Genomic DNA, 21,311 nt, shown 5'->3' with positions numbered 1-21,311 from the left:
TATTTGATTCTTTTTATTCTCCTATATTTTCCCTTATTTTTTCCTTCTCTTCCTGCCTCCCAAATCCTATCAACCACTGGGCTCCCTGCTCTAAGCCCTGACTCCAGCCCTTGCCAACACCCTGCCCTGGTCTCTGTTCTGTCTGGTTTCCCTCATACACAGCCCAGCAGATGCAAACTGAGACAGCCAGAGACCCTCATTAACCCTAGGGCTCAACCTTGCCCAGTTCCCTGATCAGCAGGCAGCGTCTTCTAGAAACTAACTCAAGGAATGTTGAAGGTGATGGCATTCTCAGGTCTAATCCCCCACTTCACAAACTGGAAGACTTGAGAGAGAGAGACAGATAGACACACACAGGAAAGGAGAACTCCTGGAAGAAACGATTCCTTGGGACCAGCAAGGTCTACAACCTAGCAGACATAGGAGACAGTGCAGCTAAATATTTGAGGGGGGTGGGAGTGGGTGGGTGGCCACCTGCCTAGAAGCCCTAAGGGCTGAGTCACCTCCAGCAAAGGACACTCAGCTCTGTAGCTTTTCAGCTCCTTCCAGGGCTGTCTCAGCCACACCCAGAGCTTCAACTTACCGGGTGTCTTCCATCCCCACTTCCAGCCTTGACCTCTCCTTGAGCCCCAGCTCTTGATAGACATTTACCCCATGGACACTTTATTCAATACCTTTTTTGTTCTTAAGCAGCACAGGCAGAACGGATAGTCAGGTATGGTCCCTGCCCTCCCAGTGCTCACAGACAACTCACATGGAAATGCATAAAGAAGCCATAGAGATATATGATAAGTGGGTCAAACCAGACTGGAGATTAGCATCTTTGGAAGTTTAAATCAGGATGAGCAGGACACACCCCAAGAACTGACTGCTGGCAATCAGGGCTGGAGTGCGGTTATCAAGGGTGTGGTTGGGAGTGCAGAGGTAAGGGCAGGGCAAACTTAAGAAGGTATAGAACAGAACACCGTGTGTGTAAATTAAACTACCATGCGGTTGTACCGATGTCACAAATAAAAAGACACACATTAAAGACATGAAAATGGAGGCGCAGGGAAGGGAGTGGGGGATGGGAGTTTGAAGAGAAAGAGGTGAGGCTGCAAAGGTGGGGCAAAGGCCTGCTTATTCCAGCTTTGTAGGCCCTGCGGAGTTGAGACTTCATCCAGAAGGCGCTGGGACGTCACTGGAGGGTGGGCTCCAGCCATCCAGACATTTCCCCCTGCAAGCCCCCCAGGTAGGCACATTCAAGGCATCCAGGAAGAACAGGGGCCGCAGCTTCCCCCAAACTCCATTCTTTCTTGGCAAGGTAAAGGGCGGGCAGACCCCTCCTGACCCCCTCTACATTCACATCTGTGGCTACAGGGGCCCTGCCACCACCTCCACCTCAGATGCCATGCAGTCGGCACAGGTCACCCCCACCCCCCACCTGCAGTTAGGTAGAAAGGAATCCTGAGGGCTGGGCTAGTCCCAGACAGCATTCATCTAGGACAGAGAAGAACCCAGAATGCAGCGGGAGCCGGACTGGGAGGGGGAGGGTCACGCTCCCACAGAAGGCTCCCTGGAGGAGGCAGTGCGAGCTGAGAGACCTTAAAGGAGATGGGATTCTGGTAAGCAGCAAGAGGGCCGGAAGGCGTTCCAGGCGAGAACAACACCTGCAGCAAAGGTGCGAGGGGAGACAGGCTCAGGGCAGGCTTGGTGGGTAGGGTCTGACCACAGCGGGTGTCCTTCTGGCCCAGAACTTGCTGCCCGGGCACGCACAAGCTTTCCCCGGTGCAGTAATACTGTGAGAGTTGGCCCCAAGTCAGGAAAGGCCTTGGCGGGAGCAGAACAGGCAGTGGGCCATTTTAAGTGGCCAGGGTCTGGCTCAGAAGAAACTAGAATTTTTTTCTTTTTTTTTTTTTTCAAGAAAGGGATCTGGTAGCTGTGGGGATAGCATAGACTGGTTCCAGAAACCCCTAGCTCAGGGCTTCTGCAGAGTCTCTGGCTCCTGAGCAGAGGTGAAGGTCAGGACCAAGGATGACCTTCTCCCCTATCCCATTATCTCTACTCACCCACCTCACCCACCTCTGGTTCTTCTCCAGGTTATACTTTCCAGGCGGATCTGCGGGGAGCGGGGGTAAGGGGAGGTGGTAGGAAGGAGGGTGAGGAAGGAACTTTTGACAGGATTACAGTCAACTGCCTCGGGCGAGGTTGGGGTCAGGGCGTGTAAGGCGCCAGGGCTCTGCCACCGCCCGGTGGCCTGACAGACGCTGCGCGCCACTGTGGGCCTCAGTCTACCGATCTGTAAACGGGGGCCGCAGGGAAAGGTATGGACCTTCCCGATCCTGCTCCGCCGGCGGGGAGCGTCGGCGACTCTCGGAACCTTTGTGGGAGAAGGCCCGGAGGAGGGCAGCGGAGGGGGCTGGGGGCCAAGAGCGTCCGCGGCGCCGGCCCAGGGTCAGAGTCCGCAGGGCTGCCGGCGACCGCCGCGCCGGCTCGGGCTGGAGCGGGGAGGGGCGGGGCCTCTAGGGCGGAGAGGGGCGGGGCCTCTGGGGGCGGGGCGGGCGGCGGGCAGGAGGCCCGGCGTGCGTCAGCGCCGTGAGTCCCGGAGTTTTCCACTGACGAGGAGGGCGGAGCGGCGGGCGGGGCCGGACTCAGCCAGTCTCCCGCCGCCGCCGCCGCTGCCGGACGCGCAGAGCTGGGGGCAGCTGGGCCGAGTGCTGCCCACCGAGGGAGCTAGCGAGAGAGCGAGCGAGCGCGGGGTCGCGGCGCAGGGGGCGTTCCCGACCAGGACGTGGGTCGTGGCGTTGCCCTTGCCCAGCGTCCGGACCTCAGGTCAGCACCAGGGGCTCCGGGCCGGTGGGACGGGACTTTGGGGAGGGGGCGTCCCGCATGGAGGGCGCTGCCCCCCAGCCCCTGACATTTCTCCCTGGCCACTTTGAGAGGGCACCGGGGCGGGGACAGTCCGGTCCCGGACGGCGCGCCGCGGCCGGAGTCCGGAGCCCGGGAGACGACAATCGCAGGTTCTCTGCTGCCCTCCCCCCGCCCCGTCGCCGGGACCCCAGGCGGTCCCGGCGCTCCGAACGCCGGGCGGGTGGCGGCAGAGCCGGGGTTGCGCGCGGGTGGCGGGGTGGCGGCGGGCCCGCGTCCGCGGGTGAGTTCCCTTTTGACCCAGTTGCCTGAGAACTTTTCAGAAGTTCCTCGCGTGGCCGGAGCAGGTGACATTTGTCGCCTTCCTCCTCGGGCAACCCCCGGGGCCGGGTGCCAGGGCTGCGGCGAGTGCCGGCGCTCGTCAGGGAGCGAGTTGGAGGGATGATCGAGGAAAGAGGCTCCGTGAGTCACGGACCCCGGCGGGGGGGAGGGGGAGGAGAAGGGATTGTGTCGTACGCTCACCTGTTTGTCAGTCACCGTCACACGCAGAGGCCACCGCTGTGAGTCATGGGCGCAGCTAGCCGCGGGCACCCTCGGGCACACGTAGGCTTCTCCCACGCAAGTCTCCCTCCCCAGCACCTACTTCCTCCCCGTCCTCAGTTTCCCCTCCCCGGGGGCCCTTCCACTGGCAGGACACTGTTGAGATGCCCACACCACTAAGTGTGGCAGCCGTCATACACTTAGTCACTCCGGCTCCCCAGCGCGTCACACACACAGCCCACACTCCTGACACAAGAGGGTCCTTCCCTGGCTCCACTGCCCACCTGACACCTCCACTCAGATGTCTCACAGCCCTCTTGAGCAGAGCTCATCCCTTATCCCCAAATCCTCAACATCACTGCCTTTTCTGGTCCCCACCTCCAGAAGTCACCAGGTTCCCTTCCCCTTTCTCCTAAGCCTTTGGTTGTCTTCTCTCACCCACCTCTGGCAGCTCCGTCCAACCGGTCACACCCCCTCCTGTCCCACCCCCTCCTGTCTCGTGCTGAGCCATCTTTTTAAAATGCAAATCTGCTACTGTCACTCCCTACTTCAACCCTTCAGTGGCTTCCTGTGCCCTTAGGCTAAAGGCTGCTCTGTCAGCCCTGGCTCCCAAAGTCCCCTCCCAGGCAGCCCCGTCCCCTCCATCTCTGCCTCTTGCTCCTCGAGTCCCTCAGGGTTCTTGTGCCCTCCTCTCTCTCTGGAACTTTTACTCCATCCCACCCTTTCCTGTCTTCACTCCCAGCTGTACCCCTTCCCGCCCTCCATTCCAGCGCTCAACAGGGTTCTTAACTCATTATTCTATTCCCTAGTAAACGCAAAGCTTCCAGGGGGGCACTATTGTCTGTGTCTTGCTCCCTGTATTCCCCGTGCGTGACACAGTGCTTGGCATGTCATGGGCACTCAATAAATATTTGTTGAAAGAATGAATGAATGAATGAGTGAGTGAATGGCAGTGAAGGGGGCCTTGCTTAGGTGGAGGAAGCAGTCTCTGTCAGGTGCAATTTCCCTTCTGCAGGAGCAGTTGCCTCATTAGCCAGCAGACGTTTGGCGCCGCCTCCCCAGTGCCAGGCCCTGGAGGCCAAGGCTGAGGAACTGTCCTCTCCCCCTGGGGGATGGGTTGGGAGGGGTGGGGATGTACCAGGGCCTTCTGCTTGCCCCCTCTGGGCTGCCATGGCTGTTCTAGCCAATACCCATGGGGGTGTGAGGTGCTCAAAGGTGTCCTCCTCTTCTCCCAAGAAGTAGTTTCTGGGGGCCTGGGGTCATATGACCCCAGGTATTGGGGAGAGCTGGCCTGGCCTGGCCAAGGCCTGGGGCTCTGAGGTTAAAAGACACATTCTTCAGATTCCTGACAGAGGGTGGAGGCAGCTGAAGGTGCCCCTTTTCCAATACCAGCTCTGACATGGGACTGGGGCATTGGGACTGCTGAGGTCGAAGAGGAGTTGGTGTGACTTTTCAGAGGCCTGGGGATTCCCGCTCCTTAAACAGCCTTTGTTTGCTTGGTATCCAGGGTGAGGTGGCCTTCCCTCAGTTCACACAGTGTGGCCTGAGTATGTAGATAATTGTGGCGAGGAGGGAGGGAGGCACCCCCCCTCCTCGTCCTGGACTGTCAGCTCCTGTGAGTGGTGACGGCAGGGAGGGCCTGATTCTCAGGGCCCAGGCAGATCCCGGAAGAAGCCTGGTTCTCTTTGATTCAGGGCCTGTCTCCGGGGCTCCTCGGGGGTGTGGTATTTCTGTCTGGGCCAGCTCCTGGGAATTGCTTTTCCTTCCTCCAGGACCCTCGGAGGGGGCTGTGCTCACCCTGGGAACAGTGCCACGGTCGGTAGGGATCTTGATTCCTGGGTAGCTGTGGAGGGCCCCTCCCCCACCCTCTGACTCACTGTCTGACACTTTTCTTGGACTCTTCCACTATCTTTCATTCCTTTTCTGACTTGGCCTCTCCTTGTCTCTGGCTGAGTCTTTTGGTCTCATCTGCCTCTGCCTCTCTCAGCCTTTGGATTCCCAGGTGGGGCGGCCAAGCACAAGATCCAGGGGCTCCTCCTGGCCGCCACGCCGGGTCAGGGAGGACGTGAGTCCCCATTTCCAGGTCTGCAGATTTCGCTAGGTGCTCCTCACTAGGAGGTGCGTCGTGGCCGTGGCTCCCCTGTGTCCCCGTCTGCGTCCCTGGAGTTTACAACCCTCTCCCCTTAAGCTCCCATTCTGTAGACATCCCTGAGCCAGAGCCAGGGTGTCTGGCTTGAACGGGCTTCCCTAACACTCCTACTTGTTTACTATTGGGGAACCTCCTGAGATGCCTGTGTTGGCACTCGCTGGCAGCCGGAGCTTCCTGGAGCTTCCTTTTCCTGCCCTCGGAGCTACCCCCTCCTGGGTGCTATTCTTGCTAAACCCTCAGGCACAGGCTGGGGGATGGGCATGTCCGCCCTCATCCCTGCCCCAACTAGCTGTGACCCGAGCAGGAGCAGGGCACACTGACCAGTGGCCCCCAGAAACCCCATGTGCCTAGATCGTCCCTCTGTGTGTACTGCAGCGCCAGCCTGCCTACCTCCGATGGTCCTCAGGAGCCTTCTCTGTGCCAGACTACTCCAGGCACAGGCACAGTGCGGACCAGCAGAGAGGCCTTCAGCCCGGCGCGAGGGAGATGAGCAGTGGGGCGGTCACGGGAAGGAGCCATAAGGGCTGTGATGGGGGAATCCCATGGCTCACGGAGGCCCAGAGAGGCATGTAGTGGGGAGGAGGAAGGGTGTCAGGCAGGCCCTCTGGGAGATGACTTAAGGGGAGTGAGGCTGGGTTCCAACTTGGGCAAAGGCCAGGAGTGAGAAGGTCATGCCTGTTGGGGCAACTGCAAGTTCAGCTGGAGTATAAAGTGAAGGGGGTGGGAAGAGTCTTGCATGATGAGTCTGGGGGCTAGGCATACTTCAGCCTCTTGGAATTGTGGACTTGATCCTAAAGGGGTGCCCCTTCGGGAATGATTCTCTGCAGGGAGATGGTGTGAGAAGATCATTCTAGCTGCAGGGTAAAGAGTGGCTGCAAGGAGAGGGCAGGAGATGCGGACGGTATCAGTGGGACAGAGACGTAAGGGCGACAGACTTTCAGAACTGAAGGCGACGTGTGTAAGATGCACAAAGTAGATGGATCTTACGTGTGCAGTGAGATGTTTTAGACACCTGTGGAACCGCCACCCAGACAACACAGAACATTTCCAGACACTACTACCCCCTCCCGGCCCTGGGAAAATTCCCTCATGACTGTCTCCAGCTGATGCCCTTTTCCACCCCCTGGGTAATCACGATTCTGACTTGTGTCATCACTGATTGGGTTTACCCTTTCTTCAACTTCATTCACATGTAATCGTGTGTCTGGCTTCTGTCACTCACCATGCTATCAGTGAGAATCATCTGTGTCGTGTGTATTCAGGAGCTCGTTTCCCCCGGTGTAGAATGACACATTCAGCAAGCATTTACCACTGTTCTAAGAAGCTGACATGGATTGATTCACGTAAACATCCCAACCCTATTCGGTTGTAAGACAAATTGAAAACCCAGAGAAGTTAAGAAACTTGCCCAACATCACCCAGCCAACTAAGCCACGCGAGGGTTCCGACGTGAGCAGTATGGTTCTGGAGCCGAGGCTCCCTTCACACTTCCGGGCAGCTTCTGTGATGCCTGCTGTGTCGGTGCCTGGCCTTGTGTGGACCGAGTGAGCTAATGTGTACTTGCAGGACTGGGTGACTGGATGTGGATGGAGGATGGCAGGAAGGAGCTGAGGATGACTGCAGGTTTCTGGCTTGAGTAACTGGGTGGGTGGCAGTGCTGTTACTAAGACAGGGAACACAGGAAGAGGAACAGATGGCGTGGGGAGGTGGGGAACAGAGACAAGGGGTTCGATATGGGGCCTGCAGAATTTTACGTTTCTAAGGGGTGGCCAGGCAGAGACCAAGTGAGCATTTGGCTTGAGGGAGTCTTTGGCTTAGGTGTGTGACTGGGAAGACATTCAGCACCCTTTAGGCAGCATCTGGAGTTGGGGAAGAGACGGGATCTCACAGTGGGGTTGTGATAAGGACAAGATCCTTGGGTGTGGTTTGTCGTGTGTGTTTCTGTGTCTGGGTGCCTCTGGGCTCTGCACGTGCACTAGTGTATGTGTGTGTGTGTGCACACGTGTGTGCATGCATCTACCTCTGGGCCATGAGTTCCCCCATCTCCTGGGAGAGTCTTCAGGTCAGCTGAGAGCTGGGTTGTTTTTGTTTGTGGTTTGACCCTGGGAGAGGTGGGGGGGTGCCAGGCCTGAGAAACTATCTGCTGAGAAGCCCCCGGAAACACCTGTGCGTCCTCTGCCCCTGGGCTCAGCATTGTTGAAGGGTTGGCAAGTCGCGGAGCTTCTCTAGCTGCTCTGGTGCCTGTGAGGAGAGGCTGTCCCTGGGATGAATTTTACCCAGTAAGTTGGTTTGACAGCACACCGCCTAAGTCTGGGATCCAGGGACTTCGTGGGAGGCTAGGCCAAGGGGTGTTTCGAAAGGACACCTGAGCAGGGGAGATTGCCAGCCTTCTGGTTGGCTTTTCCTGTTCACTCTCGCTTCCTGTGCTGCAGTGGGGGAGGGGCTCCCAGCACGGGGGCCTCGCCGTTTCCCCTTCCTCCTGGTGGCCTCCTGGGGCCCAGCCCTGAGTGCTGGGGTAGCTGGGCTCAGCCCTAAGGACCGAGTCCTTTGGGGATTCTCGAACAGTGGAAGAGGCTGTTAGGAGGAGGAACCCCAAGTCCCCTTCCCTCGGGTGAGGCCAGCCAGGCTGTGAGAACCTCTGGTTCTACTGAGGAGGGCCGAGACCCTTAAAGGGGAGACACAGCAAACGGTGTGTCCTAGGGTGCTCCAGGTCACCCGACTACAGACAGGAGGAACATGGAACCTCAGCGTGGCTGGTCAGTTGCACTCCAAGAGGGTTTTTGTTTTTTAAGGGGAGAGCATACTTTCCCTGGAAAGTTAATTCAAACAGGGTTAGAAATTGGAGCGGAAGGCAAGATGGTGAATTTTGAAGATCAAACAGGAGATATTAAACAGCCACGAAGCCCAGGTGGCTCTGGTCCCACAGTCAGGCCTGGAGGCAGGGGACTTCTCCTGTAGGTGGGGGTTTCTAAGGGAAAGTCTGAGCAGCTCCATCATGGGAAAGTTGTGTGTTGGAAATCAGGGGTGGTGTCCAAGCCAGCCTGTTCCCTGGAGTGCCCTGGTCAGCCTGGCCCTGAGCAAGGGCCTGTCACAGTGTGTGCAGGGCGGCGTGTCTGTGGGTGTGCTAGGAGGGAGGAGGAGGAAGCAGCCACTGTACGAGGCCCATGCAGGCTGTCGGCATGCACCCGGCCTCACACACACAAAGGCACACAGATGCAGCCGTGTGAATCACCCAGCCAGTGAGTCAGCCCCCGGGATTCCTGCAGGGGAATGAGAGAGGCCAGGCTGAGGTCTGTCGGCCCATCTGTTGGTCTGGTGTGTGCGTGTGTGTAGGTGGGTTACAGTAGGTAGTGATGGGGGAAACGGTGGTGGTGCAAGTCTGCAAGCGCCAGGGTGAGGGTTCGAACCTCCATCCAGTGCAAGGCAGCCCCTGGAGTCCTGGGCATCCTTGAGGGGGGTGGTGGGAGAGGCAATGACCGGGCCTGGGTTGCCCACCTCCTGCCCTCAGGCCTGCCACCTAGAGCTCTCCCGTTCTCATTCCAGGCCGGCTGTGCCAGGGCCCCAGAGCACCCTCGCCACCATGGCCGGGCTGCTGAAGCGGAAGTTTGACCAGCTGGATGAGGACTCGTCCTCGCTCTGCTCGTCCTCCTCCTTGTCCTCCTCGGGCCACCGCTCCCCCTCCTGCTCCCCCAGCTCCTCGGTCTCCCCGGCCTGGGACTTGGATGAGGAGAACCCTTGGGATCAGCTGCCCTTGCCTGACCGTGACATCTGTGGCCCCCGAAGCTTCACTCGTGAGTCTCTCTGCCCTGGGAACCCCATCGCACCCCTCTCTCCTTCCTCAAGATGAAATGGGGGGGTGCCCTGATGAAGTCGTCCCAGCCTCTGGAGGTTGTGTCCCCCCGGCTTCAGCTTCCCTGCTTGGCTCCCCAGCTCGTCCACTTCCTGTCCTACAGAGGTCACTCGGGAATGCCGGCTCCAGCGACATTCACCTTTGACCTCGGGACTCTCCAGCTTGGAGTCATCACGTTCAGGGCAGGGCTCCTTGGTGGCCCCGGGGCCTTCCCGCCCAGCTCTGCCCCTCAGTTCCAGTTTCGTTTCTCCCGACTGGCTCCCTGTCCTCTACCAGCTGCCCTGCCCAAGTCCCACACCCCATGCTTCTGTGCTGCAGGGCCTGTCAGGCCGGTCCCTCACCTGGCAAAATGCTGTTTGCCTTTGCTTGAATGCAGTGAGAAGGTTTTTTTCCCCCAGTTAGTTTTTAAGTTTTCATGATTCTGATTTCAAACTGACAAAGAGGCCCTAGAGTGTTTCTCCACCTCATTTTTCATTATTGCACCCCTCAACACCAAGGAGCACATGCAGACATTTTTTCTCTGATGATCCCCACCATGATGTCTTAATGCCACAAATATGTCTATTTATGGACTATATGCAGAGCTGTACATTATACATGAAAAAGTATAATTTTTAGCAGATACAATCTAATAGTACATTAACTGACTAAAGTACTGTGGGTTTACTGTAGAAATACAAGGATGGTTTAATACTGTAAAATCTATTCATATAAATTTACCAAATGACTATGTCAGAGGAGGAAAAATATGAGAGCTGCTGTTTGATAACATGTAATATTCCTTCTGGCAAAAGGAGAAGAGGATAGCAGAGGATGAGATGGTTAGATAGCATCACTGAGTCAGTGGACATGAATTTGAGCAAACTCCAGGAGGTGAGAGGACGACAGGGAAGCTTGGCATATTGCAGTCCATGGAGTTGCAAAGAGCTGGACACGGCTTAGTGACTGAACAACTACTACAACAACAATATTCCTTCTAGATAAAACCCTTAGTGTGATAAGAATAAGTAAATTCTACCCTAAATGATAAAAAATACATGTTTTAACCCAAAACCTGGTATTAGGATTGCTGAGGAAACACTGGAAACAGTCCCACTAAGTCAGGAGCCAGCTGGGGGCACTGTCTGTCACCACTGTTTGTTAACATCATTCAGGAAGTGCTAGCCAATTCAGTTAGCAAAGAAAAAGATAATTAAATGCACTTGATTAGAACAGGCAAAATTGCCATGATTTACAGGTGGTCGACTACATGATAAATTCAAGAACAGGTATATAGAAAACCTATTAGGGAATTCCCTCAGGTAGCTTGGTACAAAATTAATATATTAAGTCTAAATATACAGCATCGCCAAGGTTTAATTATTTTATGGTAACTTCTTATGGTTCAAACTAATAAAATCAGTAGTATACAAATATATGTATTGAATATGCCAATACATAGCTTACTAATTGACATACTTAATAACTCATAAAGGGTAGTAGACCTTTCTGCGGAGAAGGCAATGGCACCCCACTCCAGTACTCTTGCCTGGAAAATCCCATGGGGGGAGGAGCCTGGTGGGCTGCAGTTCATGGGGTCACGAAGAGTCGGACACGACTAAGCGACTTCACTTTCACTTTTCACTTTCACGCGTTGGAGAAGGAAATGGCAACCCACTCCACTGTTCTTGCCTGGAGAATCCCAGGGATGGGGGAGCCTGGTGGGCTGCCATCTGTGGGGTCGCACAGAGTCGGACACAACTGAAGCGATTTAGCAGCAGCAGCAGCAGACCTTTCTGAGCTTGTTGCAAAATGCAGAAGTGATAAGGGAAAAGCTCAATATACTTTTGATTTCATAAACTTTAGAAATTATTTTGTAAAACCCCACAAGTAAAAATAAAGAACTAAAATATTTGTACAGATAGGTTAGACTGGTGATTAATGTCTAATATATATACAAAGCTCCTACATATCAATACTTTAAGAACTATAGAGGGACTTCCGTGGTAGTCCAGTGGTAAAAACTCTGAGCTTCCACTGCAGGGGCACACGTTCGATGCCTGGTCTGGGACTAAGATCCTGCATGCCTTGCAGCACAGCAACCCCCACACCCCCCAAAAAAAGGGGGACCTGCAAATGGCTTCTAAAGATGGGAAAGACATTTAATCTTGACACATGCTCTCATTTGGACTAGTAAATAATGAGCCAGTGTCGACACAGGGTGACGTTGGACTCTTACCAGCACCAGCGTCAGCCAGGCTGGCTCCTAAACTCAGATCCATTTCTCTTCTGGGTGGAGTGCAAGGGTTGTGAGCAGAGATAGTTCAGCATCACTTCCTGGGGGTTAGGCCCTGCTTCACGGAGAGCTAACGCCTGCCCCTCCCCTGCCTGTCTTCCAGCCCTGTCCATTCTGAAGCGGGCTCCCCGGAAGCGCCGAGGCCGAGTGGCCTTCGATGGCATCACCGTCTTCTACTTCCCGCGGTGCCAGGGCTTCACCAGCGTGCCCAGCCGTGGCGGCTGCACCCTGGGTATGGCCTCCCGCCACAGTGCCTGCCGCCGCTTCTCCCTGGCCGAGTTTACCCAGGAGCAAGCCCGGGCACGGCAAGAGAAGCTGCGCCTACGCTTGAAGGAGGAGAAGCTGGAGGCGCTGAGATGGAAGGTGGGGAGACTCTCTCCATGGCCCTTGCCCTCGGGCTGCTCTAAAGTCCTAGCCTTGGGGGGATAAAGGTCATGGTGGTTGCCATCTTACTTCTGGATTTGGGAGGCCCATGGGGCTGACTGGTTTGATGAGAGTCTGCTGCCGTATTTTCTGGAGGCAGATGAGTATAGAAGGGCTCCTATTGCAGGGCCAGGGGGCGTGGAGCCTCAATCTGCCTGACCTTACTGGGGAGGTGGAGTAGATGGGACATGGTGGCGTCAGTGTATCTGTCTGTCTCGGGGAAGGGGTTTGTCCGTGAAGTGGGGAATGAGGCAAATAGGAGACCTCTTTCTGAATGGCCTGAGGGCGTGTTCTTGGCTGTCCCATTCCACGGCATCCACAATGCCCAGCCCAGAATAAATACTCGGGGGCAATTATTAAGTGACCGAAGCTGTGGGGTCATGTCAGCCTCTCACGTTCCTCCTCATTCCCCTGGACACAGCTTTCGGAGACTGGGGTGCCCAAGACAGAGGCCGGCCTGCCGCTCACCGTGGACGCCATCGATGATGCCTCTGTGGAGGAGGACTTGGCACTGGCCGTGGCAGGCGGCCGGTTGGAGGAAATGACCTTCCTCCAGCCCTTCCCGGCCCGGAAGCGACGGGCTCTGCTGCGGGCCTCAGGTGTGCGGAGGATTGATCGCGAGGAGAAGCGAGAGCTGCAGGCCCTGCGCCAGTCCCGGGAGGACTGCGGCTGTCGCTGCGACAGGGTCTGTGATCCTGAGACCTGTAGCTGCAGCCTGGCGGGCATCAAGTGCCAGGTACTGGGGCTCGGCAGGGCTGGGAAGGCAAGCCTGGGTCAGGGACTTCTCCGTGCTCCACCGGATCCTCACTGGCACCTCTGTTTTCTTTACAGATGGATCACACAGCGTTCCCCTGTGGTTGCTGCAGGGAGGGCTGTGAGAATCCGAAGGGCCGTGTGGAATTTAATCAGGCTCGAGTTCAGACCCATTTCATTCACACGCTCACCCGCCTGCAGCTGGAACAGGGGGCTGAGAGCCTCGGGGAGCTGGAGGCCCCGGCCCAGGGTAGCGCTCCCAGCCCGGGCGAGCAGGTCCTGGCCTCTGCGTTCCCCCTAGCCAAGCCCCCCGTGAGCAGCGAACTGGGAGCCAACAGCTGCAGCAGCGACATGACCGATTGGTCCACAGCCTCAGGCACCAGTGAAGCCACGGATGACCCTGCCCACCTGGCCCTGCCCAGCCCTGGCTTCCAGCCTGGTGTGGATGATGATGGCCTGGCTCGTATCCTGAGCTTCAGTGACTCCGAACGAGGTGGACGCGAGGAAGAGGAGGAGGATGGAGGTGTGGGCAGCCTGGACAATCTCGGCTGCTTCCACCCAGCTGACATATTTGGTACTGGCGACCTCACTGGCCTGGCCAGCTGGACCCACAGCTATTCCAGTTCTAGCCTCACGTCAGGCATCCTGGATGAAAACGCCAACCTGGATGCCAGCTGCTTCCTCAATAGTGGCCTTGAAGGCTTGGGCGAGGGCAGCCTCCCTGGCCCCTTGGTGCCAGCCAGCACAGACGCTGGCCAGAGCAGCTCAGTGGACCTCAGCTTGTCCTCTTGCGACTCCTTCGAGCTGCTCCAGGCCCTGCCAGACTATAGTCTGGGGCCCCACTACACCTCCCGGAAGGTGTCTGACAGCCTGGACCACCTCGAGGTGCCACACTTCACCTTGCCTGCCTTCTCTCCCCCTGCGGACGCCAGCACTTGCTTCCTGGAGTCCATCATGGGCTTGACTGAGCCCGCTGCCGAGGCCCTGGCTCCCTTTGTGGACGGCCAGTTGTTTGAGGACACCACCCCGGCATCGCTGGTGGAACCTGTGCCTGTGTGAGGGTTAGGGTGCCTTTTCCCGGCCCCAAGAACCCTGTTGCTGCTTTGTTGTAATTTGGGGGCTCCCCAAGGTCTGTATGTAATGGTCCCCTGTTGGCTGGCTCCCATGTGGGCACTCCTACTAATTTTCATGCAACACTCTGGATTGATTTATTTATTTTTGTAATTTTCTATGCTGAAGTGGGGGTGGGGGTCGTACTTCCCCTTTCAGTTGCCCCGTCCCCCTACGCCCACACCTTCTCTTCCACATCCATGGCGCATGCCAGGAGTGGGAAGAAATGTGGCTTCCCTGGAGCTTTGCAGACTCCTTTTCCATATTGTATGATGTTCCTAAGCCCGAAGACAGCCACACTAGGCTGAAATCAGCCACCTTTTATGGTTTCTTCTGCCACCCTGAGTTCTAGACTCATGGGTGACTGGATCCTCTGGACTGTGAAGACTATAATTTATTTCCTATAATTTATTTGGAGACTAGGTGGCTGGCAAGCAATACTGGGGTCGGGGATGGGGCACAGGACCCTCCCCACCACCCACAAAGTCCCTTTGCCTGATAGTCCTGCAACCATGCCCTTGCTGGGGCTTCGGTGTAGACCAGGCATGGGTTTGCGCCCTGTCTAACGTGCAGCAGCCCTGCTCTGGATGGCTAAGCAAGTAGGGGCAGGGGTTGGGCTGGGCTGGGCTGATCAACCGTGATCAAAACCCTGTTCTGCTCCACACATCCCCTCCTCCTTCCTGTCCTCTGCCCATCTCTCCCCCTCCCCCGGCAAAGGCCGCAGCTTTTATTCCAAGGCTGTAAATGTAGGAGGGGGAAGCAGGAGGCCCAGAGAGGGTAAGGGGCTCCCTCAGGGCCCACAGTAGGCCCTGGACCACTCAGGACTTTCCGGGCACTGCACCCCAGCCTCGTCCACCTGCCCACACCCTACGGCCAGTTGGCCAGGGGCAAGGGGGGCTCCTTATGGCTTTCATGCCCTTTGTTTGCTGATGTTGGATTTTGCATCATAATTTCTGTATTGTCCCCGAGTATTAGAACTATAATTTATTCATTTTTCTTCTGTGTCTGTGCCAAGAAGCCCAGGCTCTGGGCCTGCCCTCCTGCCCAGGAGGCCTTGCCAGCCTGCGAGCTTGTGGGAACACCTTGTACCTGAGCTCATAGGTACCAATAAAGAGGCTCTATTTTTAACAGCGTGGTCTGCATTTGTGGAGCTGGGAGTACAGGTACACAGGAGATGGTGAGGTGGGAGAGGGAGGGGGAGACAGGCCCTGCCCAGCAGTATGCACACGGAGGCTGCATCAGGGACAGACATGGGGGACACACAGGCCCTCTTTCCAGGCCAGCCAGTCAACTCAGAGATGGAAAGCCAGCTAGAAGAGGCTGGCCAGGCAGATGAAACCGTCTGAGGGGTCCCCTGGGTGGTGGTGGGGAGCAGCAGCAGAGCAGTCTTTGGGGACCGGGCTGTCTGCTTGGGGACAGACACTCGCCCACACCGGGCTGCGGCCAGGCCCTGAGGGTGAAGTCATCCACTCTAGGTGAGGGTGGGTAGTGGGATGTGGCTGGTGCAGGCCCTGTGTGGGACTGAGTGGCAGAGGTCCCCAGGGACTTGAGCACCGGAAGCTGCAAAACACCCATCTGCACCAGCCAGACCTGTCTGACCTGTCCCTGGAAGCCCGGGCCAAAGGCCAGACGAGCAGGCTGTACCCTGCCCCAAGGAGCCCCAGTCTGGGGGCTGGAGGAGCAAGGCTGACCTCAGCTCTAGGAATAATGATGATTTATACAAGTGCTGGACAGAGGAGCCTAGCGTGCTGCAGTCCATGGGGCCACAAAGAGTTGGACCTAGCGGCTGAACAATAACATGTAAGTGCTAGGAGGGGGCACCAAAGAGACCTGACTTGGGTTTCCTTTTTCTTGCTCTCATCCTCTGCCTCTGGCCTGTGTTGGGCTCCCCTTATTTCCTCTCTATGGCTTACAGGTTGACTATGGACCCCAAGTGCCAGGGTTTGAAACCCTGCTGTTATACTAACTAGTGAGGTGACATGCAAATTACTTCCTGTCTGTGTGCCTGGATGTCTCCTGAACTGTCTAAATAGTAACGTTACTCACCTCACAAGCTTGTTCAGTTCATGCATAAACTGGTGCTCACAGGAGTGCCTGGAACGTGCAAGTCTCTGGTGCATATTTGTGACTTCCGATTCTGTTTTCAAGTGTCTGCCTCTCTTTCTGTAGGGTTTATCCTCCTCTTCTGCCAGTTGTGTGACCCTCTAGGTATGTATCTCTTGCCTCAGGACGTGTGGACATGGTCACGCAGTCCTATCTTCAGTGGGGTGGCCATTAGAGAACTCATGGTTTGGAGTCTGGCCTGCAGTGGGGCCACCTGTCCCCAGAACCAGCTTAGGGAGGGACAGCCAGGTCTTAGGCATCTCAGGGTGGAGTACCCTAGTTCATTAAGTTACCTTGTGTACCCTGAAGTCCGACGCGCTTGTGATTGCTCCAGTGTGCATGATCCAAAACCTGGGTCTCTCCAATGGTGCTGAGGCTGTGCTTGGACCAGCCTGGGGGTCTGGGTGGTAGCTCCCCACAGCTCCAATACTCTGGTTGGAAGCCTCTGCAGGTTCCTATCCCATGGCCACAGCCCATGGTTGGACTAAGCCACCTATTTCCCAGCTAGGGCCACAGGGGTACCTCTCAACATAATCCACCCCTAGAAACTAGCTTGTAAAACAGATCATAATAAAGGCACCTGGCTTCCCATAGGAATGATGGTGGTAACCTGGGGAAGGTGTTCCAGACCATTGACTCATACCAAAAGGCCACGCACGTGATCATCAGTATGTTATAAAAACAAGGCTCGCAGTCATGAGGGATGACTTAGGCTGTTCTAGAAGGGACCCTGACCTCTTCACTGTTCCCAAACCTTAGTCACTGGACAGCTTAAAATATATGCCCTATCTGTGTTCTACTCATACTAAGTATATTTTGTTGTTGTTTCGTCAGTCAGGTCTGACTCTTCGCAACCCTAAGAACTGTATCCTATCAGGCTCCTCTGCCCATGGGATTTCCCAGGCAAGAATACTGGAGTAGGTTGCCATTTCCTCCTCCAGGGGATCTTCCCGACCCAGGGATTGAACCTGTGTCTCCTGCATTGGCAGGTGGATTCTTTACCACTGAACCACCAGGGAAGCCCACGAAATATTTTACTTATTATCGATTATATCAATATGCTTAAAAGTGAGAAGTAGTCTATGTAACAGCACTTACAAATTCATGAGTTTGTGTGCTATTTTTCTCTATTATATAAGGATGATATTTAAGCACAGTTATGAAACTTTCAGATGTTTGCTGTATATCGTTGGCACGGATTTGCACCGTAATTTGAGAACACAGAGATCTAGTCTAATTTCCTGCCACAGATGGGGACACATACCCAGAGGGGAAGGTCACACGGGGAGATTCTAGGCCTCCTGACTCCAGTTCAGAGCTCCTTCCCCTGCGGTGAGCCTGGCCCATTACTGCCATCCTGAAAAACAGGAAGAGAAGTACTGGGAGCATAGCAAAGGTGACCTCTGTCACCCTCTTGCCAGCTACAGTTAACATTATTCATCTGCAAAGAGACCCCTGCTTTTGTCCCCTTGGGTGTTAAAGGGTTCCTGGAAGATGAATTAGTTAGCCACTGTCTTTTACTGAAGCTGAAGTGCAGAGCTAGTTTTTCTTGGGATGTATTTTTCCTGCCCGAAGCAAGAGTGATGAGGTCTGTCCCAAACTCCCAAATTGGTAAGGACCAGCAGAGGCCTGCTGAAAACCTTGAGGAGGAGGCAGAATGTATGGACAGAGGGGGCCTGTGTGGGCCCCCTGCCAGTGGGCGGCTTGGTAGGAGGAGCGGTTGCTTCTGTAATTCAGGACTCTGGGGACCACAGAGGAGAGGGGAGGCTGGTATGGGCTGACCGAAAAATATTAGGAGCTGTAGGGTATTTTTTGAACCACCTCTTTGTTCCCTTTTGGCCCCTGAAAGTCTGGGATAAAAGTGGGGTCCATTAGAAGTCGCCCAGTGAACCCAGGGGAAGCTAAGCTGGTTGACATCTTTCTTCAGAGTCAAATTGCTCCTTGCGCCTTAAAAGCCTAAAGCTTTGGGATGTCCTTTAGACCAGATTAGGCTTGATTCAAATCAACCACACACACACACAGAAATGGGGAAGAGTATGTTATTTTCTGGCTCTCTTCTCCACTGACCCACTTCCCTACCCCCCCTCCATGAAACTTCTGTAGGTTGAGAGTTTCCACCCTCCCTGGTTCCCACTGACCACAGCTAGGGCCTCAGAGACACTTGGGCCTTTTCCAAAATTTCTTCTCTGATTTTAGGGTAGTTGGGGTGTTCCCTGAGGACCTGGGACAGAGAAAGAAAGGGTATGAGACACCAGACAGGGCTCCCTGCCACTGCACCAAGCCCCCTCGCCCCATCCCCCCACTGTCAGGGGTCACATCACAGCAGACTTCAGTGGCTTCCCCCGCCCCGCCCCATCCCCCACTGTCAGGGGCTCACATCATGGCAGATTTCAGTGGCTTCCCCCACTGTCAGGGGTCACATCACGGCAGACTTCAGTGGCTCCCCCCGCCCCATCCCCCACTGTCAGGGGTCACATCACAGCAGACTTCAGTGGCTCCCCCCGCCCCATCCCCCACTGTCAGGGGCTCACATCATGGCAGATTTCAGTGGCTTCCCCCACCCCATCCCCCCACTGTCAGGGGTCACATCACGGCAGACTTCAGTGGCTCCCCCCGCCCCTTCCCACCACTGTCAGGGGTCACATCACGGCAGACTTCAGTGGCTCCCCCCGCCCCTTCCCACCACTGTCAGGGGTCACATCACAGCAGACTTCAGTGGCTCCCCCCGCCCCTTCCCACCACTGTCAGGGGCTCACATCACGGCAGACTTCGATGGCTTCCACGAATCTCTTGTCTTTCAAGTAGTTGAAAGCGAGCCTGAAGCCTGTCCAGGTGTAGGGAGGATAAAGACAGTGGGTGGCATTCTGATAACCCGAGAACCCCTCTGGTTCCCCACCACAAACAGATCAGAGGCCCTGTGCTGTGGGGTCGGGAGGGTGGTCCCCCGGCCCTGGTCCCTCCTCCATGAACGCGTGCCTGCCCGACTGCTATACCGATGGCAGGGCTGGTGTAATGGCTGTACTTCCAGGCCAGCTCGTAGTTGGTGGCTGCGTCCTTGTATGACTGCTCCCTCTCCATGATGAAGCCCATGTACTCGTAGGCCTTACAGCAGGACTGCAGGGAAAGCCGGTCAGAGCAGCGTGGGACCCAGTGGGGGCAAGGGCTGGGCAGTGGGTGAAGTAACCCAAACCACTCAGGGACTCCGGCAGTACCTCCTGCCCTGGCAAGAGGGTGGACTGGGTGCCCTTTTCTCAGCTATTCCTACACTAGAATGACCCCTGCCTTCACAGCCCTCCTGCTCTGACCTGCCAAGGCCCCTGCTGACCCAACCAAACCCTCCTTGCATGCCACCCTTCCATTTCTTGAACCCTTCTCATCTCTCCTCCCCATTCTGCGTCCCTGTTGCAGGCGGCTTGACCCTGTTCGCTTCCTCTTGCCTTGCTTTCCCGTCCTGCTCTGTGGTCCACCAGACCCCTCCTGTCCTGCCTCTTCTCATCTCATTGCTATCCCTGCATCTCTGCCCACAAAGCCCCAGTGCCTCTCACACACACACCACCCCCACAACAGCCCCAACGGCGATGCACCCCTCGCCTTGTTGTATTTCACGCAGCGCTGCAGCAGCTCCGAGGCCAGGTCAAACTTGCCGCCCTGGCAGTAGATATCAGCCAGCAGGAGCCAGCTCCTCTCCAGGTCATCGGCCTCAGCCAGTGCCCATGGGGCCTTGGCCAGGCGCTTCAGCTGCGTGCGTGCCTTGGGGATCTGCTTCAGCAGGGAGCAGGCCTGCGCCATGGCCAGCAGGGCGGGGACGCTGTCCTTCTGTGCGGGCGGGAAGCAGGCATCTTGGCGCCCGGCCCTCCGCCTCAACATGCCGCCCGCCTGCCCGCCCGCCCATCCCGGGAGCCAGTGCACCTCAGCCTGTGCCATCTCAACGAAGGTGCTCAGGGCCACCTCCACGTTGGCCTTCTCCCTGGTCGCCAGCAAGCACAGGCTCTGCAGAAGCCGCAGCTGGGTATGGCCCCCGGCCGAGTGTGGGTAGAACTCTCGCAGCAGCTTCTCGGCAGTGCGCACGCCATGTTGCTCCAACTCCTTCCTGCTGGTGAAGCTGCGGGCGTTGAGGCTGAGCATGAGGGTGCTGGCCTGGCCTGCCCAAGAGGCCCTTGCCAGACCTCAATCCAGAGGCTGAGGGCTCTCCCTGCCTTCCCTCCCTACCCCCAGCCATCTGGGCCCTCACTTGCTCTCGGTCACCAGGTTCTGGAAAGCCTCTCCGCCCACGATCTCGTTGTCTGGGTTCAGACAGATCTGCACCATGTGGTAGGTGGCGCTCTGGCCCCAAGCGCGGTCCTTGCGCGCTTTGTTTAGGAACTTCAGGGCTTCGTTGGGCTGTCCTATGTGCCTGTAGCAGAGAAGAGTAACCCCAAGAATCAGATAAAGTCACTGAGGCCCAGGGAGAACAGGAACACTCAGGGGTCACTCCGAGAATCTGCGCAAAGCAAGGGCAGGATCTCTGGTCTCCCCATTTCCCGATGTGGAAGCTGAGCTTCGGCTTCCCTGGCAAAGCCCAGCACGTCTGTTGGGGAGAGCCTCCTACATTCTAGTGGTTCAGATGGTAGAAAATCTGCCTGCAGTGCAGGAGACCTGGGTTCAATCTCTGGGTCAGGAAGATCCCCGGAGAAGGAAATGGCAACGCGCTCCAGTATTCTTGCCTGGAGAATCCCATGGACAGAGGAGCCTGGTGGGCTACAGTCCATGGGGTTGCAAAGAGTCAGACATGACTGAGTGACTAAACACACGTACACACACCTGCCAAGACACCCACCCCAACCCACCAGCAGTAGATGCCTCTGCAGTAATTGAACCCTGGCTCCAAAGGCACCCGGCTGGACATCTTCTTGGCCAATTCAAAGAAGGCTGGGGCGTCCTCAAGTTTGCCACTTCTTCGTAGCAGATCGATTAGTTTGTTCAATACAGGAAAATTGTCTAAAATAAGAGAGCAGAAACCTCCAGGCTGTGATAACCAGTAGCTGAATCAGGTAGGGGGAAGCAGAGAGGACCAGGAGATACTATTGGTCTGGGCTGAACATGGCCACCCCAGCAGCTCCACTGAGACACAATGAAGTAGTCACTCTTATTGCTCCCATTTTATAGATGAGAAGACTGAGGCAGAAAGAATTTGAGTAATCTGCCAAAGGTTACACATCAGGTAAGTGGAAGACCAGGATTCAGACCTAGAAGGTCTGACTCCAAGACCTGCATTCCTAATA

General features: G+C 56.2%; 2 protein-coding genes across 4 annotated transcripts in view; one reads left to right on the top strand and one right to left on the bottom strand.

Annotated features, from left to right (window-relative positions):
* On the top strand, window positions 1,519-15,075 carry CSRNP1 (cysteine and serine rich nuclear protein 1). 2 transcript variants are annotated; one of them, XM_018067244.1, is made up of 5 exons: window positions 1,519-1,660; window positions 9,080-9,327; window positions 11,765-12,024; window positions 12,506-12,820; window positions 12,916-15,075. In XM_018067244.1, the coding sequence occupies exons 2-5, from the start codon at window positions 9,117-9,119 to the stop codon at window positions 13,894-13,896; spliced, it is 1,767 nt and encodes a 588-aa protein (XP_017922733.1). In that variant the 5' UTR covers window positions 1,519-1,660; window positions 9,080-9,116; the 3' UTR covers window positions 13,897-15,075. The 2 variants fall into 2 exon arrangements, with proteins under 2 accessions (XP_017922733.1, XP_017922732.1); XM_018067243.1 differs by lacking the exon at window positions 1,519-1,660 and adding an exon at window positions 2,631-2,811.
* The window catches only part of TTC21A (tetratricopeptide repeat domain 21A), a 33,634-nt gene continuing 30,089 nt past the window's right edge, over window positions 17,767-21,311 (bottom strand). The window contains exons 23-29 of one of the 2 annotated variants that reach the window (XM_013973365.2): window positions 20,877-21,027; window positions 20,282-20,443; window positions 19,960-20,152; window positions 19,642-19,866; window positions 19,044-19,164; window positions 18,807-18,874; window positions 17,767-18,271 (exon numbers count right to left, since the gene is read on the bottom strand). In XM_013973365.2, coding sequence (XP_013828819.2) covers window positions 18,194-18,271; window positions 18,807-18,874; window positions 19,044-19,164; window positions 19,642-19,866; window positions 19,960-20,152; window positions 20,282-20,443; window positions 20,877-21,027 — 998 coding nt within the window. In that variant the 3' untranslated portion in view covers window positions 17,767-18,193. Of the gene's footprint in view, window positions 18,272-18,806; window positions 18,875-19,043; window positions 19,165-19,195; window positions 19,867-19,959; window positions 20,153-20,281; window positions 20,444-20,876; window positions 21,028-21,311 lie in introns of those variants that run through there. The other variant, XM_018067073.1, reaches the window with a different exon arrangement.

The sequence above is a fragment of the Capra hircus genome, chromosome 22 (assembly GCF_001704415.2).
Source record: "Capra hircus breed San Clemente chromosome 22, ASM170441v1, whole genome shotgun sequence".
NCBI classification, from domain to species: Eukaryota; Metazoa; Chordata; class Mammalia; order Artiodactyla; family Bovidae; genus Capra; species Capra hircus.
This window is presented reverse-complemented; position numbering and strand designations above follow the sequence as displayed.